Source organism: Fragaria vesca, linkage group LG3, assembly GCF_000184155.1.
Source record: "Fragaria vesca subsp. vesca linkage group LG3, FraVesHawaii_1.0, whole genome shotgun sequence".
In the NCBI taxonomy this organism is placed as follows: Eukaryota; Viridiplantae; Streptophyta; class Magnoliopsida; order Rosales; family Rosaceae; genus Fragaria; species Fragaria vesca.
Genome location: NC_020493.1, coordinates 6931129 through 6950785, shown reverse-complemented (window position 1 = coordinate 6950785; position 19657 = coordinate 6931129). Strand labels below are relative to the sequence as shown.

General features: G+C 38.1%; 4 protein-coding genes across 4 annotated transcripts; all 4 read left to right on the top strand.

Annotated features, from left to right (window-relative positions):
- Positions 1 to 243: 243 nt before the first annotated feature.
- Positions 244 to 7676, top strand: LOC101303599 (glycogen phosphorylase 1-like). Its single transcript, XM_004295509.1, has 22 exons — positions 244 to 933; positions 1075 to 1189; positions 1337 to 1437; positions 1922 to 2013; positions 2390 to 2525; positions 2658 to 2726; positions 2866 to 2967; positions 3170 to 3268; positions 3387 to 3497; positions 3696 to 3902; positions 4199 to 4306; positions 4588 to 4683; positions 4809 to 4865; positions 5155 to 5301; positions 5397 to 5456; positions 5572 to 5676; positions 5786 to 5947; positions 6084 to 6157; positions 6528 to 6651; positions 6836 to 6927; positions 7088 to 7205; positions 7292 to 7676. The coding sequence occupies exons 1-22, from the start codon at positions 244 to 246 to the stop codon at positions 7454 to 7456; spliced, it is 3030 nt and encodes a 1009-aa protein (XP_004295557.1). The 3' UTR covers positions 7457 to 7676.
- A 458-nt stretch (positions 7677 to 8134) lies between these two features.
- On the top strand, positions 8135 to 11030 carry LOC101308264. The gene is made up of 9 exons (XM_004293776.1): positions 8135 to 8370; positions 8457 to 8584; positions 8675 to 8722; positions 8832 to 8945; positions 9040 to 9108; positions 9197 to 9253; positions 9415 to 9540; positions 10464 to 10544; positions 10775 to 11030. The coding sequence occupies exons 1-9, from the start codon at positions 8205 to 8207 to the stop codon at positions 10898 to 10900; spliced, it is 915 nt and encodes a 304-aa protein (XP_004293824.1). The 5' UTR covers positions 8135 to 8204; the 3' UTR covers positions 10901 to 11030.
- Positions 11031 to 11421: 391 nt separating this feature from the next.
- LOC101301657 lies at positions 11422 to 11983 on the top strand. The gene has a single exon (XM_004293842.1). It carries the CDS (start codon positions 11440 to 11442, stop codon positions 11887 to 11889), a length of 450 nt encoding a protein of 149 aa, XP_004293890.1. The 5' UTR covers positions 11422 to 11439; the 3' UTR covers positions 11890 to 11983.
- A 2559-nt stretch (positions 11984 to 14542) lies between these two features.
- LOC101303313 (protein E6-like) lies at positions 14543 to 15445 on the top strand. The gene has a single exon (XM_004295508.1). It carries the CDS (start codon positions 14543 to 14545, stop codon positions 15443 to 15445), a length of 903 nt encoding a protein of 300 aa, XP_004295556.1.
- The last annotated feature ends 4212 nt before the right edge of the window (positions 15446 to 19657 follow it).

Sequence of the window (19657 nt, the reverse complement as noted above, 5' to 3'; positions counted from 1 at the left end):
CCTCTCACTTGAAATCCGTGAAAAAAAGTCCTCGCCCTTTTTGCTACTCGCACGCTCTGTCACTCACAGTCACACACGCTGTTGCGCTCAAACCTCTCGTCCTTCTTCTACCTCCATCCTCTCTCTCTCTCTCTCTCTCTCTCTCTCTCTCTCTCTCTCTCTCTCTCTCTCTCTCTCTCTCTCTCTTCTGTAACGCCAATGTGATCCTTCTCCTTCTCTCTCCAAGCTCCCTCACATTCCACAATGTCAATTCTACCCTCGCGCTTCCTCACCATCCCCCACCACCCAAGCCTCGCCTTCTCACACTACTCCCCTCCTCCACTCCTCCAAACCGTCCCGCGATCATCCCTCTTCCACGCGCCGAGCAATGTCCCCAGACCTCTACGCGCCTCCGCCACGTCACCCTCCTCCTCCTCCTCCTCGGTCACGGTTGAAAACTCATCCGACTCCGAGTCCGACGCCGCGTCCGGCGGCGCGCCAGCCACGCTCTTCGTGATCCGCGCCCGCAACCGCATCGGCCTCCTCGGGATCATCACGCGCGTCTTCAACGTCCTCGGCCTCCGCGTCGAAAAGGCCACCGTCGAGTTCGAAGGCGACTTCTTCGTGAAGCGGTTCTTCGTCACCGACTCCCGCGGCGCGAGGATCGAGGACCGCGACAGCCTGGACCGGATCCAGAAGGCGCTGCTCGACGCCATCGACGACTGCGCCGGGACCGTCTCGGCGGGGCCTACCACCACGAGAGGCGTCGTGGTCCGCAGGCCGGGTTTGGGCCTGGGATCCGGCGACCGCGCCGCCAAGGCCGAGAGGATGTTCGGGTTGATGGACGGGTTCTTGAAAAACGACCCGATTAGTCTCCAGAAGGATATTCTATACCACGTTGAGTACACCGTGGCCAGGTCCAGGTTCAGCTTTGACGATTTCGAAGCTTATCAGGTCAAAATTGTGGACTCTGGATTTTCTTCTTGTTGTTTGATCATTTGGATTGTGTTGGTTACCAAATTTGGCTCACAAGTTGTGAAATTGAGGGGTTTCATTTTTTGGCGGGAAAATATAATTTTGTTGTTTTTTTTATAGGCTTTAGCGCACAGTGTGAGAGATCGGTTGATTGAGCGATCACATGATACTCAGCTTTACTTCAAGAGGAAAGATCCGAAGCGCGTATATTTCCTCTCGCTTGAGTTTCTTATGGGTATGCATTTTGATTATGCTAATAGATTGGATTTTGCTAGGATCTGATAGCCATCAAGTTGACCTGTGGTCTTTTCTTTTTCATGAGTAATTGTTGCTTTGATGTAGTTGCTGACTTGTTAAAATCGATTTGTTATTGAAATGTCAGGTCGTTCATTGTCTAATAGTGTCATTAACCTTGGTATCCGAGACCAATACGCAGAGGCTTTAAGTCAGCTGGGTTTTGAGTTTGAAGTTCTGGCCGAGCAGGTTAGCAAGGATACCTTTTCAAAGTTCTTTTATTACTTGGAGAATTTGATGTAGTAATTCTTGATATGCAGTATTAAAATTTCCTTTGACCAAAAAATAATAATATTCTTGATATGAGAGTTTCTAGACTTCAGAGCAACATAAAAAAATTAGCTGGAACTGATAACTCTATCATTGATATTATTCCGCCATTTTGCTCTCTCAGGAAACATTGAACCTTATATCAATCTTTTACCGTAGTAAATGTGGTGTTCGCATCAATACATCATGTATTTATGCTGCTTGAACATCATATTATATATTTATTACAGGTAGGAGGTATTTACATCAGCTATTCTTTTCTGATTATACCGCTATTAATCTAACTTCATTGGGAAAGATATAGGATTATTGTAATTCATGTATTTAATAGCATGTACTTTAGCATATACCACAGATGGCAATTTATTGTCCCATGGATGAGTTACTTTTATGATGTTTCTAGGAAGGAGATGCTGCCCTTGGTAATGGTGGCCTAGCCCGGCTTTCAGCTTGCCAAATGGACTCTATGGCAACTTTGGATTATCCTGCATGGGGGTATGTTAACTGTATAAGCGAATTGTAATAAAATTTACAATAACCCAATTTAAGTTGTGTCTCTAATACTAGGATGAAAATCCCTTCTAGCTTGTCTTTCCTCTAAGACAGGGAAGTCTAGGGAAAGAAGGGAACTCTATTGTATTGCCTGACATTCTTGTTCATAAATATATACAGAAGCCATTGTCCTTAGAAATAGAGAGACTATGGGAAACCTTTGAAGAGTAAGATGCCATAATATGTTTATGTAGATTGCCTATTATCATAAGGCTTTTAGATCTGAATGTGTTAAACAATATGAAAAATGTGTTTTCTTTACCAACTGTATTAATTTAATGGGAGGTTATTTAGTAATATTGCCATCTTCAACTTGCAGTTATGGACTACGATACCAATATGGACTCTTTCGCCAGGTTATACTGGATGGTTTTCAGCATGAACAACCTGACTTTTGGTTGAACTTTGGGAATCCTTGGGAGACAGAGCGGGTTCATGTAACATATCCAGTGAAGGTTTGCAAGTATATCCTCTATTATAATTTAAGTGTTTATTTCTCATTCCACATTGTTTTGACATTCATTTCTTCGTCTACTAACTTGCAAAAGTTTTGCTAACTTTTCCTATCGTTTTTCTACATGGATAAGTTCTATGGTACCGTTGACGAGGAAATAGTGAATGGTGAAAAATGTAATGTTTGGAACCCTGGAGAAGTGGTAAGGCGATGAACTTTATTTCATCATCTTGGGGTTCATTCCATGAGCAAATCTTCTGATGATGTTTAGGGTTACATGTTTTGAACATTATGGATATAATTGATTATTTCACCTTAGTGGTTTGTCTCCACACTGCTAGGTAGAAGCTGTGGCTTATGATAATCCTATACCTGGTTATGGAACTAGAAACACTATTACTCTCCGCTTATGGGCTGGAAAACCAAGTGATCAACGTGATATGGTAATTACTTTACTAATCTTTAATTTCAAGCATTTGATAGATATTTTTTGAATAATCAGTATATGAGTATATCATGATGATGCTAAATGAAAAAGTGAATAAAGTACTGTACCCAAAAAGAAAAAGTTGATTGTATTCATCTCTTGCCTCCTAGAAGTTTTAGAGGTGACTAATTTTCCTATGCAAAACTTTCTATATGCAGGAAGCTTTTAATACAGGAGATTACATCAATGCTGTTGTTTCCAGACAGAAAGCAGAGAACATAAGTAGTGTTTTGTACCCTGATGATCGTTCTTATCAGGTTTAATTCCTTTTCGTTAAATTGGTTATCTACATTTTCAAATTTCCTTGAACTTTATTGTTGCTTATAACATAGCTGTATTACCGTTTTGACTTTTGTGGTTTTTTTCTTTTTCCAGGGGAAGGAACTGCGGTTAAAACAACAATATTTCTTTGTTTCAGCATCCATACAAGACATAATACGGAGGTTCAAAGATGCTCACAGTAATTTTGATGAATTTCCAGATAAGGTTTGAATCTCACCAATATATGTTACATCGTGCATATTGAATTGTAATCAAAAGAACACTTTGACTTAGAATTGTGAAGTAAGGATCTTTTATTTTTCTTCTACTGGTGCCTTGGAGTTCTCCCTCCAATGCAGTCATTCAGGTTTGCTTTTCTGGTTTCCCTTCTTTTGTTGGCTCACTTTCTTTTGTCTTAATTAGGTTGCTCTGCAGCTCAATGATACTCACCCATCTCTTGCGATAGTCGAGGTCATGAGAGTGCTTGTTGACGAAGAGCATTTAGATTGGAAAAGAGCTTGGGATATTGTTTGCAAACTCTTTTCTTTCACAATACATGCAGTGATTGCTGAAGGATTGGAGAAAATCCCTGTTGATTTACTGGGCAGTCTTCTCCCACGCCATTTACAAGTGCGCTCCTAATGACTATTTTATGCATACTTTCCTTTTTATTCCTAGCATATGTTTCTGAAGATGTTTTCGATCTCCTTCTTCAATACAAAAAGGGTATGTATATTTACAAGTGCTATACTAGGCCTTGAGATGTTTAATCAATTCATGTAAGGGTTCATTTGTTTCCATCAGATTAACATGCAACCAATCATACAGACTATTAATAATTTCCACTGATATATATTCTGATAACTGGGCATAAATGATGTATTTGTCACTTAATAATCTTAATCACTATTTTTTTTTTGTTCCAGATAATATATGACATCAACTTCAATTTTGTTGAAGAGTTGAAGAAGAGGATTGGTTTAGATTATGATCGTCTCTCTCGGATGTCTATTGTTGAGGAAGCTGCTGTAAAGGTACCTCTAGAAACATCATAATTCATACTTCATGGTGTATGTATGAGTCTGTATTTCTCCTGGTAGTCTTTGTATACTCCATAGTCTTGGTATTAGACCTGCTTATTATGTCTATTGCATCAACCCTTTGCGTGATACAATGCATAATCATCTCATAAGAACCTTATATCAGCATGTGACTTTTTGAAAGTTCTTTTTTCCCATCCCTGTAAGAATTCTTTGGTTTGGTTTGATATGTAATTCTTTGTAAATTGATCACTATATACCATTGGATTTGACAGAGTATCAGAATGGCAAACCTGGCGGTTGTGTGTGCTCATACTGTGAATGGTGTTTCCCAAGTACATTCAGAATTATTAAGGACAAAATTATTCAAGGTACTATGTTTTCCTTGCATCATTGTCTTTTATTCTTGGCTTATTACCAAGTTACAAGATATCCAAACTTTTTAAGTACCTTCTATTAGGTTAGTCAACAGACTGACACCTCTTTTCTTTAACAGGACTTCTATGAACTGTGGCCTGAGAAATTTCAATGCAAGACAAATGGTGTCACCCAGGTATAATGTTCAAAATGTTGTCTATCAATCACTTTACTAATTTCATTAGACTGTTTGACATATATAGCAGAGTCGCTATTTCAAAAAAGAAAAAGAAAAGTAATTTATCAATTTATAAGCTAAAAACGTGCCCCAGCAAAATACCTAAATAATTGATTAATTAGGAATTGATAGATTTATCAATTTTGGAAAGAGAAATAACTAAGGTTCATATGATGCAATTATGCATCAGGGATTGATATTTATATTCAAGTATAATGTGATAATGTACTGCCATTTGATTTTTCAGCGCCGCTGGATTGTGGTGAGTAATCCTAGCCTGTGTGCTCTTCTCTCAAAATGGCTTGGAACAGAATCCTGGATTCGTAATGTTGACCTCCTGGCTGGCTTGCGAGAATATGCAGACGACGCTGATCTTCAACAAGAATGGATGATGGTACAGTATTGGCTTCATGCTTGCGCATTTTCTTCGAAACCAAGATTGTATTACGTTGCTGCTCTTTGTTTATTGCAAATATATTGATGGCATAGGTTAAGAAGGTTAACAAGATGAGGCTTGCTGAGTACATTGAAGCAATGAGTGGTGTGAAGGTTGGGACTGCAGTTTCTTAAAATTTATATTTGGTTCTTCCTTTGTCTAGTAAGGCAGGTCTTATAGAAGCTTCTTTATGATCTAACATTTGCAATATATCACTTTTAACTGCAGGTTAGTTTAGATGCAATGTTTGATGTGCAGACAAAGAGAATACACGAGTACAAAAGACAGTTGCTTAATATACTCGGCATCATCCATCGATATGACTGTATCAAGGTGAAGCTTGAGCTGGAACCTTGTTCAAATCTCATTCAGTTGCGTGTTATTTTGTGCGTACCAGTTATAAATTTTAATCAATGAGTTTGCCATTTTTACTTGGCTGCAGAACATGGATAAGAGTCAACAGAGCAAGGTTGTACCCCGTGTCTGCATAATTGGAGGAAAAGCTGCTCCTGGTTATGAAGTTGCTAAGAAGATTATCAAACTTTGTCATGCTGTAGCAGATAAGATTAATAATGATAGTGATGTTGGGGATCTTCTAAAGCTGGTAAGGGATAGTGTGTTCTTCTTATCTTCTGTTTTTGCACAGCTGCTGTGAGAAACTAGCATAGGGAACAAAGTTTCTGGAATTGCCATGTCAACATGGTATCAGCATCTGTGAACTGATACAAATTCTGTTTCAGATTTTTATTCCTGATTATAATGTCTCTCTTGCGGAAGTGGTAATACCAGGGGCTGACCTTTCACAGCACTTGAGGTTTGTAAACACTGGAGCCTAATTGAACCCTTGAAAATACAATTGCTTCAAAAATTTGTTCCAACTTAAATTTTTGTGCACTTTTCAGATTTGAAATGTTAACATTAGAATACTGTGTGACATATGAAACTATAGACCAATGACAAGTTGGTTTTTAGAATCCTAATTATTGCATCAAGCTTTTCATTTATGTTTTTGCTCAAGTAGTTTACTAAAATCCCACAATATCGGTGGTGTAAATATTAAGATGGTTGCATATGCCTTGGGAATTATTTCTTGCAGTGTTCAACTAAAGTTTGAACTTCTCTGTTTCTAGAAATAATATTTAGTATGTGTACATGCTGCATAACATCTGATGATTCCTGTGCAGCACTGCAGGACATGAGGCTTCTGGAACTGGCAGCATGAAATTTCTCATGAATGGATGTTTACTCTTGGCTACGGAAGATGGATCTACAGTTGAAATTGTTGAAGAAATAGGGGACGAGAACTTGGTAAGTGTTGTCTAAGGTTATTTTCGAGGGTGCGAATATGTATAGGGTTTGCCTAAGAATTCAGATGATGTGTGGTTGAATACATTGAGTTTTTGTGAGAACAGAATGGCTGAGTGAGATTCTTTTTTCTAGGCAACGTAGTACAGCTGGAAGCTTTAACTGATTGGAAATTTGCTTTCTGCAGTTTTTGTTTGGCACAAAGATTCATGAAGTTCCTGAATTGCGTGAGAGAGGACCTGCTCATGACATGCCACTACAATGTGCGCGCGTGCTAAGGTATGCAACTGCAATCACAGCAGGAAGCACATTCAAAACTAGCCAGTTGGTGATATTTGTGTGACCTGTGTTGGAGGCCATGTGTTGAATCACTTGAATGTCATTTTTCTGAGAAAGCTGGTCTCTTATCAGATTCTAAGTTTGTTGTAATAATGTGTAGGCTGATCCGAGATGGTCATTTTGGCTTTCAAGACTATTTCCAATCTCTATGCGATAGTGTGGAGGGTGATGATTTCTATCTGCTCAGTTCTGACTTTGGGAGCTATTTAGAGGCACAGGTATTCATTTCACTTTTAGTGGGAGTGCCAAACTGCCTAGGTATATATCTTCATGTTCAATAACTCTATATCTGCATGCGATATAGGCTGCTGCTGATAAAGCATTTGTCGATCCAAAGAAGTGGGCTAAAATGAGCATCCTCAGTACAGCCGGTTCTGGGAGATTCAGCAGTGATACGACAATCCGCGACTACGCTGAGAAGAGTTGGGGGATTGAACCTTGCCGATTCCCTTCTGAGTCAGACGGCTAGCTCAACCTCACCCAAAGTAGTACTAGTAGAAACAGTTCAGTTATCTCTTAATGCAATCAATAATGATGAATAAGCAAAGCATTCCCTTGCCATATCTGTTCCACGTATCTAACCGATTTTGGCAGTGAAAAGGGTAGAGGGTTTTCCTTCTCTTTAATTGCTTCACAGTATAGAGACAACTACTACTCTTGTATATACTGATATACAGTATACTTCTTTTGCAACTAATAATTATAGGCTATATAGCCTGTAGCCTAAACAAGATAATGTAAATTTGTAAAGTGCTGATAATAGTGTTGCCTAATAACAATCCAGAGTTCAAAGGATTTATCTATGTGCTTGAATGCTTGATATACAACCACAAAAATAATGCAATTTTTCAGTCAAATTTGTTACCCTGAACTAGCAAGATTAATCGATTGCTTTCTTCTTACGTTTTACGTTTCTTCAGAGGAATAATTTAATCAATATTACGAAATGGTAGCAAATTAGCTAATTAATTCTCACAATGTCTGGTGGGGTAAAACTGATGCACACATATTTGCCGACGAGTCTTCGTCGTCCCAACTTGAACTTGTTATCTAATTAACATTCTCAAAAACGGCGTCGTCCTCCACTTCCACTAGCTGACTCGACCGGCGCTGTAACTATTTAACTGAAACCGGAAATTGAAAATTTTCCCAGCAAATTCTCAGAGATCGGCGGCAATTAAAGCGCTTCGGTCACAATCAATTCCTACAAGGACAAAATGAGAGTAGTACTTCACCTAATCCCACTCCTATTCCTCTTTCCCGCCTTTTTTCCTTCTCTCTCCCAAACCACCTGTTCAGCTCAGCACACCACCACCGCCAACGACGACGACTCCTCCGTCGTATTCCAGCTCCACCAATTCAAGCTCAGAATCGCTGATTTAGGTACTTCACTCCCACTCTTCGTTTCTTATTTTCGATTTCATAAAGCTGTGGCGGTGCTCTGATGGCTGTTGACGGCGTTTCTGCAGAATCGGTTCTCGCGGAGAGCGTTCGGAATCTGAATGAGAGAGTCGATCAAATCCAACAGCGCGAGAAGCGGATTGACGACATGTCGCAGAAGATCCACCGTTTGCAGTCTGTTCTATCCTCTCTCAAGGTTTGTTTTCATTTCTTCGACCTAGTTCAATTCAGCTCATATGAACATGGAAAATGATGATGTATGTGTGATTTCATTTGTGATTCACAGGAAGACTCATTGCTTGCTGATGAAAGACTCAATGCTCTAGAACAAGAGGTTCATTTTTTTTGTTGTTGAAAAGAACAGATGGTTTTTGCAATTTTAGTAAGTAATTAGTTGAAGAATTGGATTTCTGGTTTGAGAATCAGGCCTTTGGACATGATAGGTACGGCGTCTGTGGGCGGTTTTGAGGAAGAACAATTTCGATATTCATGTTTTGGAGTCTAAAGCGCAAGATGCTGAGGACAGGCTTGAAAGTGTTACCTCTCAGGCTGAGAAGGTGATGTAGTGATGCATTTTGCCTGTGGTCTTGTGAGTGTGTTGTTGTCATTGTGTGTTGAGTTTGCGTTTCGTTTGTTTATCATTGGTTGCAGATGAATGACATGGTTACCGAGCAATGGATTCAATTACAGCGACTCCAGCAGGCGCTTCATATTCAACAAGTATTTTCCTCCTTGAAAATGGCTTAAGATTTCTTGTTTGATGCATTCTGCTAGTTCACTGATAGTTGTTAGTTGCTGTTTGGAATAGGCGAGGACTTTGAGGGTTCAAAGGCAAGTAAGCTATACAAGATGTACATTCTTGAAGGTAACTTTGGTCTGTATGAATGTGTGAAATTTTGTATGTTGTGTTGCTGGATTGAGCTTCATATTCTTTCAGAAATGACAGGATAAAGTGTTGTCAACAACTGATACCTTACTTTTGTTTATAAAATTTAACATTAGCCTATAAAATCTGATGTCATGCAGTTCTTCAACAACCTTCTTGATGACCATTTGCTGAAGGTGCTTGGGTCTAACTTGAGATCTGTTTTCTCAAGAACCCTGCATCAGTTGAATAGAATCTTTTTAGCATTTAAGAGGTCTCACCATCAGGTTCGTACCGAAAGTCTCATGTTACTTTAGTCAGTTCAGTGTCCTTGCAAGATGCTATCCTGTGATAGAATTTTATAAACTGTCTTTACCTCTGATGTTTATGGTGTAGCTGTAGGATTTGTTGATATTGCCTGTTTTCATTGTTGTTTTTCTTAAATGCCAAGAATTCTCAAAGGACCAATTTAATTATCTAAATACCAAGAAATAAAATTCTCAAGGGGTCATTAAGCTCAATTAGCAGAAAGTTGAATCAATTAGTTACTTTAAATCTTGTAAAGAGAGCATGCTATATAATAGCATTTGATTACTCAGATGGTTTCTAACTACCTCAAGAAACATATATGGAAAACCTAGAGAAAGTGATTGTCAAGGATTGCTCCGGTTTGTACAGTCACAAGTTCGCAACAGCCACTTGTTGGCTCCATTACTGTAAATTAGTTTCATTATGCTACCTTATTTTCTTTTTCTATTTTTTTTTGAGTATTGGTCTAATATTTGTGCAAACAGTTGCCAAGTACATTGTAACTTTTTGCTCTGTATGAATTACTGATAAAAGAAGGGGAGACAGAAGAAAACTGGTGTCTTGCCATTTCAGTTTTATCTTTTTGTGTTTTATCATCATCTGTTGGTTGTCTTTGTCACTCTCTTGCAATGCGGCAATTGTACTATCGTACCTCCTGGTAAAAATGTTAATTTACGATTTATAAAACCACTGCATCATTTGCCCCCGCCCTATTCCATGCAGTTTAAGTACCCTTATCGACTGCGTGTTGATCATACTATTCCAATTGTTTGTACATTCAGATTATGTTGTATAAAGTTGAAACATCATCTTTGCTTTATCTTCTCATCCATTGTTTTGTCCTCAACTAGACACTTTTGTTGTCTGCTAATGACTTTCTGGAATCCTTTTTTTCATGCAGTTACAACATTCCATCAAAGAGACATTGGAGAAGAATGGATTTACTGCAGCTCTTGCCAATGAGGAATTGATTTTTTATCTGGTATGTAGTCAAGCTTAACCTATTTTCTTTCCATCTAAAACTAAATGAATAGAAAAGAAAATGAAATATATAAAAAATGGTGTTGTTGCCTGGGATCGAACCCGGGTGACAGGCGGGAATACTTACCACTATACTACAACGACTGATTACTGATTGAGAGACAGATAATCTTGTTTACCTGTTGTTTAGTTTTATATAACATGATATTAATCAAAGTTGTAAATTTCCAGGCTACTGCCCTCATCATCTTGCCCATAATGTTGGCCTGGATGTTTCTCTCCTCAAAATTCCAAGCTACTTGCTCTCTTGACGTGACCTATATGCAGTCACAGACCTACACAAGTAATACTGAATGAACACAAATACTCCTGAATTCCATTAGATGCTAACAGATATCTTGGTTCAAGTGATGAGATCAATGACCTTACTTTTACAAATATCATATGTCAGATTCTCGTTGTATAATAGACTAGATAGATTCCTGATGCAGATCTTGTTATACTTTTTGAAATACAGCCTGATAGATTAGTGTCCTCACTCCTCAATCAGTAAGAAACTTACAAGTAAAAGGTGACAGGTTAATATACTGCGCATCCATCTGTGCTGCTTAAGTTTTTGAATAGTTTCGTTATGGCCTTTCGATCGATTCAATTATACGCTCTTGTGAAATGAACACTCTTCCTAACCACCCACCATTTTCATGAGAACTTGAGAAGGGAACTGTATCTGGGCTCCATTTTCCTTCCTCTCTCTTTTTGGCGGTAAAAACTAAAAACTAGATAATGTAGGTTTAAATTTATATTTACAGTGAAATTGAATTAAACTGACCAAGTTGTGAAGAAAAATTGAAAAATGTGAACATCCTCAACCTCATGTTGAGAGATAAGCACCAAAAATGGGAGAAGAAGACACAACATGGGAGCAAAGGATCAATGCCTTGACTCACATCCTCATCAACCCAACAACCACACCACCTCTCCATTCCCAGTTCTTTATCTCCACCCAAATTCCATGCTACCTAAACTGGGAATACCCACCAGTCCTCTGTACCAAATACTCTTCCTCTATTCATCTCAAATGGGGCATCTCCCTCTTCCTCAAAAGGGTCTTCAAATTTGGCCCCCCTGAGATTTCTTGGAGATCCAAGTGCCCATATCAGATCCCTCCACCATTGATCCTGGCTAAAGGAGTAGAAGAAGCTCAGTGGGATCCAGAGCAGAAGAGACTGCAGTTCAGGAAGAGGCTAAGAAGAAAACGCTACGGGGTTGATGTTAATCCTTGGATTCCTTTTCTGATTCCCAATATGTTGTTGTTATCTCTTCTTCTTTGGAACCCATATCCCTAAAAGTGGTTGATTCTTGTTGATCCTATCTGGGTTTCTGGGAAATTTGTGTTTATTAATGCTTGATTATTATATCAAAGAATGAATCTTTCAGCTGAAATTACTGTACCTGCTCTGTAGCTCAGCTTTGTATTTACCAATTAAGCCACAAGCTCCCCACTAAGCTATTTTAAAACTTAAATCTGCAAGAAACACAAAGGCAAAGGTCAAAAGGAAAAAGAGGAGGGAGGTAGGAGCTGATCACCAAGGACACTTTGAAAGGCTGAGACTATTAACAATCCATGGCGCTAATCACGCAGCAAATTTCACCATATTCAAGGAAAAGAGGAAAATATAAAGATAAAGGGCAAAAGCCAAAAGGTTTCGGGTGCATTTGCAAACCCAAACGTTGACAAGAAGCATTTTCTATTAAGGATTTAAGGAAGAAGAAGACCCCCTCATTTGGTATCCATCAAAGGCTTTAATTCGAAACTGCTGTAACCAAACAATGAAGACTTCATGGACATGCCTACATTAGTTGACACAGCATAGGAATGCATACTAAGCTTGATGGATAAATTCTCGCTAGTTTGATGATATTTCTTTTCGCAATGTTAGATGAGGTTCTAATCGGTTCTAATTAGATTAATGAAAGACATTAGTTTTCACCGCCCGGACTGCTTTTTCCAAAGGGTTTTTACTGCTTTAAGACTGGTAACCCTTTTGTTTTTGTATGTCTCTTTTGCTTGGAAGGTAATAGGAGGGGCTTTTGCTTTTGCAAAAAACAAGTTCAGTGATAATTTGGATGTCTGTTTACCAGTTTCAACGTGTTCTTTCATCTTTTGGCTTTTTATGATGCAACTAGAACCAGGTCCTTGAGTTTTGGTAGGAGGACAGGAGCTGGTGGCACAGCACATGCATAGGGAATGGAAGCTTCTTTCTTTCAACTTTCACAGAGCTCTTGTTACATGTTAGTACAGAGAGCTCTTAGGTCATTCTCTTCTTCCAGTACCAGTGTTGTTCTCTATTCTTTGATTGGGATATGATGTACTAATTTCCGGATCAATTTTATCTATATGCGAAATTATAGACTTAACATGATACTTCTCTGTTAAATAGAACAAATAATTTCAAAAAACGCATTTTGTTGATTGCAAAATAAATTAATTTAAAAGTCATCTTATTCGAAACAAAATAATATGCATAACACGTCTAATTTGTTGATCACATAGTAAATTATCTAAAGACCATATATTATAAGAAAAGAAATATATAAGTGCTGCAATGGCTTATTCTTATCTGTAAAAAAAACGTACGTGATCCATGATTTTTTTTTTCTTTTCTTGCTCAAATGGCATTAACTCTCAATCCTTTTCGTTGCATGTATGCATCATTAATGAGTACTAAATGTGGTGTAACTCAAGTTCCAACTAACATTAGAGATTGTTGAAGTATCCATCTCAACCTTCTAGTATTCCGTCCCCAATCTACTTACCAATATTAATACAACTTCAATTCTCTAGTTATGCAACCTTAGATTTCCCAACCAACCCTAGAAGAAGCTACTAACTAATTTCATGGTTAAATCGCAGGGAACAGTAATGATCATATGGACATTTTGGACATAGACACAGATCCATCACACTCTGCATTCTCCTTTTGACGCTTAGGCTTAGAAGTTTCTCAGATCATTAGACCAAGCAAAGTGAGGCACATGCCCGCCCTATATGATTTTGCTTACTGTCCCACACTCACCCTCCACAATCCACGCATAATTACACGCCCATTTCAATGATGCCAAGGTCATGGTCCTCTTCTTCTTCTTCCTTCTTCTCCTGCCTATATTCCACTCTTCGATCTGTAATATCCATATTATCACTGTGTTTGATTATAGGGTCCTTCAGCTTTAGGGAACATCATGAACACCCACAGCTAAAGGCTCACATTCCTCATTAACTCACAGCTGGCGGGTTCTACTCCTATTCTAATTTATCTTCTTGTCAGAACTAACGGATTTTGCTTAGAACAAACGAATAATCAAGGCATATGATGATGATCAAGCTAAACATATGCTTATCACAATATACAAAGCAAGTACAAAGTAACTTCATCTAGCTTTTAAATAGTATAACACTGCCGATTTTCATGTACGTATTGGTTTAACATGGTTAGTTTATTACGTTATAAACTAAATTCATGATACATAATTATCTAACATGATATTAGAATTCACGATACTTGAACAGAAACAAACGTGACCCATGGATCACATTGTACCGATATTGTCCAAATTTAACAACTTTTAAGGTGTTGGGTTTTAATCACAAAATATTTCAATACAATTAGGTATAATTCATCTATTTATATCTTGTATTTTATTAATCTATTTTCTGATGTAAAATTTTTCCTCTCCGACATCGATTACGTTAGTTTAATTATCTATGTTGTATTTAACAAGGGAAACAAAACAAAGGGCTAATTCTTGACGTGCTTATCCCTAGGGACCACAATCATCAACCTCCTCACAACCCATTTCCACCTAATGAGTGGAAAAAATTGGTGGACAAAGAAAATGTCCTCTCTATATAAAGATGTTCACCACTAATCGTCTCCACGCTATTTTACACTACTCCAAAGTCCAAAGCAAGAGCACCTCTTTCTTCACTTGCCGTCATCTATGGCTCCTAGTGCGAAGTTGCTCTCTTTCTTCTTCTTCCTATCTCTCCTCCTGTCTCAACAGGTTCAAGCTCGAAGCTTCTTCTTCAGCAAAGTAGCCAATGTGGACAACCACAACACTGAAGAGCTCCCAAACAAGGAGAGCACTGTTGTGACCAAGCAAGAGCAAGAACCAACCTTCATCCCCCAAACCCAAAACGGCTATGGTCTCTATGGCCACGACTCCACCGAGCTGCCTCCCTCTACCGCAACCACAACCACGACCGATGCCGTGCCATACTCCACCACCCCCACCAACACTGAACATTACACCACCGCCGCCACCACAAGAAATGATGAACCATATACCACCCCCACTACTACCTCCAACGATAACATTCCATACACACACTACAACCCCAACAAGAACAGCAACTACTACAACAACAAGTACGAGACCAACCAAAATGGGATGAGTGACACAAGGCTTACGCAGCAGAGAGGCTACACTACCACCCCAACGAGCCAAAACAGCAACAGCAACAACTACTACAACGGTGAGAGGCAAGGCATGAGTGACACAAGGTTTACACAGCAGAGAGGTCACACTACTACTACCCCTACCACTCAAAACAGCAACAGCAACAACTACTACAACGCTGAGAGGCAAGGCATGAGTGACACAAGGTTCTTGGAGAATGGTAAGTACTACTACGACCTCAACACCGAGAACAACTACAATCAGAACCAGTACAGGAACTCCCAGGTGCTCGATTCAAGAAACTGGTACAACAACAACAACAACAACAATAACAACAAGCGTTACTATGGCAGCAACAATGGAAACCAGAACACCTATGAGAACAACGATGTGTACCAGAACGAGGAGTTCCAAGAGAACGAAGACGACCAGTTCGTGCCATGATGAGCTAGCTAGCTACCTTTGCTTGTTTTGATATATTTATCATGGTATTAAGTGGGAGAAAGACATAATCAAACATAGGCTTTATTTTATATGAAGGGTTTATTTTATTTTGATGCTTATTGAAGTATGTTTTCTCTGTCTGTGTTTGCATAAGTGCGAATTGTTCATGCTCTTGCAAAAGATAAAGTTTGTGGACTATAAAACAGTCAATAAAGTGTATATTATTATTACTCTTCTTGTTTAGTTGAAATCTTATATCCTATTTTAGCTATTTCATTTGATAACATCAACTGCAAACAAACAAAAATCCATCAATTTATGGAGAAGGGTGGAAGTAGTTTGTGTGCATTGAAGTTTTGCCCTATCCTTTGGGGTTCATTTGTATATCGATCATTTTTGCATACATGCATATGCCAATGCGATCGAGAGTTTGTTGTGCCAAAGTAATGAATGAGTCACACACAGACATCCAAAGATGTCGATATTTCTTGTTATTTTTGTCATCTCAGTAGAAACGGATATGAGATTTTTGTACAAAGACATCAGTATTATTGTGTAGTACCATCAGAGAGTGCGTGCTGAAAATTCAAGCATGAAGAAGGAAGGATAGAATGTAGCAGACACTCACCTAACTGCTTTAGTGATAATCAATATTGAGAATGACTTCTGCAGTACTGCAGCTATTGATAATGCAAAGCTTGCCAAAAAACCACATGGATACAAATTACTCTACACTATTCCTTCTTACCCTTTTCTAATTTACTATGCTAAACTTTTCCATTGTAGCTCGACATAAGATGGGTTTATCTGAGTATAGCAAACATCTGAGTCCTGATAAAATCAATGAAATGCACCACAGTTTGTATGATACTATTCGCATACCAGATGAACAAAGGTATCTGCTCAATTGATATTGCACCACATATCTACCTTCAGATTTAACTGATAATTAACTAACATGGTAGCTAATAAACCTAATTTGCGCGCATTTCGTTTTGTGAACAGCAGAATGCTATGGTTTTCCGGTCTCCATCTCCATAATCACAGTATGAAATGACTGCAGAAGAACACAAGTCAACAATTAAAATCTGGAGTAGTAGGTCAATTATATGATTTATATCTAACCATCTTCAACAAATGCATGAGCATTTACAATATGTCAATGTAAAGTATAAACTTACCCACACTCAATAAATTTGGGTCCATATATAGGGTAGCAGGTCACATTGTAGCAAAAGCTATATGTCAAGTTTGCCAAGAAACTGCAAAATTCTGGTGAATGTTTTCAAGGCCAGCTAGAAAAATCAAGACCCTTTAAAACCATACCTAATTTTTTTCTTTTTTTTGTTCTGTTCATTTCTTCCTTTTAGGTCATCATCAATCGGTTTTCTACCCATCCAAGCAAGGTACATATATGCATGTGACATTTATATTCTAAACTAACCCAATAAATTGGAACCAGAAATGTGTAAAAAGTTGTTTAACAGTGGTTTTCCTGCAATTTTGGGTGCTAGTCTTTTATGAATATGGTGCCCCATTTCAGCAAAAGGTACTTCTATACCATCCAAATTATTGTATATAATTGTAGTAGGATCCATGATGAGAAGCATGTAAGTAATAATCATGCCCACACCCAATTCAGGTTCATCATAGTGCCACACTGTCTGTCCTCAAATAATATATAGCATCTAACTAGTACCTGATCAACATTAAGGATTTCAAAGTAAGGTTTAGGGTTTAGAGCTTCTGCAGGAAACAAGGGCTTTGAAGTATGACCCTTCCATATGATATCAACCCTAGCTAAGGTCACCCTCTTAAGCCCAAAATCTATAAATGGGTCAAGGGATGTGCTTCAAAGTTGGAGTCCAACTACTTCAGAGGTCATCCAAGTGAGATACAGAACAATGGAGAAAGCAGCCCATTGTTTGTTAATGGTTCCCACTTTTTTTTCCGACTAACAAAAAAAATTACAACAACAACCCTCTACAACAACCCTACCTCAAACTGTCAAAGAAAAAAGCTTGACTAGTAGCTCGAAAAAGAACACCATTACTCCAACTTTGAGAGAGATGATATTGGCCAATATTTACCAAGGGATCAAAAAGAGAATCAGCTTTGCACCATACGTGAATAAAAGGTACAAGAATAAGACTTGGATAATTTTTGGTTCCCACAAATCCTTTTACGACCCCAATTCATTTTGTCTTTAATTAATATATTCTGTTATAAAGCCTTAGAGACGGTGAGGGATAAGTGTATCTGACCTTTGGAAATAAATACACAGTTTTAAGTTATTATACTTTCTGCTTTTATATCCTGTACATATAATTCGTATGCATTATCCCTCACAGTCCGTTAAAATTGTTCCTCATGTGAGCAAACATGTTTCTACTGTATTGAAATCCAAACGAACTACGTTGAGAGCCTTTGTGTAACAAAAAAAAGATAGGCAGTGCCATATGGGTTGTCATATCATATCATGCAGAGAAATTCGTCTGAATGGTATATGAACTTTTGCTCATTATAAACTTTGGTATATCAAGTTTTAAAAATATTAGATTGGTATCTCATGTTTCCATCCTGACCTAATATTGGTATATATAACCATTAAGATGACTAATTTACCCTTAGACCCAAAAAAAGATGACCAATTTACCCTTAAATTCTCTCCTTTTTTTCTTAGTTTTTCTTCTTTGTTTTCATATTCCAATTTTCTTTTTTTGGTTTTTTATATTTTTAGGAACGTAAAGAAATATTCATCGTCACTTTCTCTTTGCTAATAATCTGTTCTTCATCTCAATCATCCTTGAATGTCAATGACAACAACAAGATCTTTGAGTGTTAGCGGAAACAACAAGGATTGAACTTCTATATATATGTTTCCCCTCTTCAATCTTCAAGTTTATAAAGGTCAACCCAAATCATCAATTTTCAAAATATTTCTGGAATATGAAAACAAATATTAAAAATACTAAGAAAAAAAAGAACTTAAGGGTAAATTGGTCATCTTAATGGCTATATATACCAATCTAAGTCGGGATAAAAACATGAGATACTGTTTTGATATTTTCAAAACTTGATATACCAAAATTTATAAAGAGCAAAAGTTCATATATCATTCGAATGAATTTCTCTATCATGCATATGTAAGAAGGAATAGGAAATGGGAGTGTCGGCATCCACCTGGGCACGGGCTCTGCTTTGGCTTTGCTATCGACCAAAACAAATGCTTATAGAAGCTGCGCAAGTGCGCAACTGTGTTGCCCACGTCTGGTGAGACTTAACTTCTGACCCCGCTTGTTTATATATTTTGGGTCCGCAACCCTGACGTATTCGACTATAATGCATTCCTTCCCTTGTGACTACTCACTTTCATGGATGTCGATCTCAGTGACCAGCCTAAACCTTACCCTTCACTTCTCTTTCTGGTTTCTCTGCCGTCGGTTGTTGTGAGTATGTTACTACTTACTAGCGTTCAATGGGTACACAAGGTTATCAGTTCATGTTAGAACATGGATCGGAATTCCTACATCTAACTTGTTTGAAACATTTTACCGAACAACTTGTTTTCTGATAAAAAAGAACACAGAACTTTACAATATGTTTCTTGAATATATGAAACGATTGTCTTCACTTGCCCTCGCGTATGCATATTCACTGATTTCTCTAGTAACATATGGGTCATTATCCAAGAGATTCAAATTATGAGTAGTTGAACTTCAGCCAATGCGTCCAAGAAGACAAGAAGCTCAATGACATGAAATCGATCAGCAAAAGGGCAAGGGTGCGGTCTCAATATGGTAGGTTCTCTTCAGTCAGTCTCAGATTTAATCAAGTACTGAATAATTCCATGTGTTTCTGTGTTCTCTTTAAGCATGTTGGCACTTGTGTAAAGGAAACGTTGAGATCGATATTGACAAGAGTGCGAAAAATGAAGGTAAAATGTGCGATGAATCGTCTCAAACAAACAAAAACAAAAACAACTAGACAAGTAAAACAAGTTGGATATGAATTTCTTCATTTTCCTCGAGCAAAAGAAATGTCTGTATCACTGTATGTACACGCAAAATGAATATGAAAACAATAGATTTAGCAACCCAAACTCCATAGTTGATTGTTATAGTACTCTTGCAGTTACAATTCCAGTCATCACTGCACGCAAAGCTTGTACGATTACAACTCATGCCTCTTTAATTTTGTTTGCATGTTTCA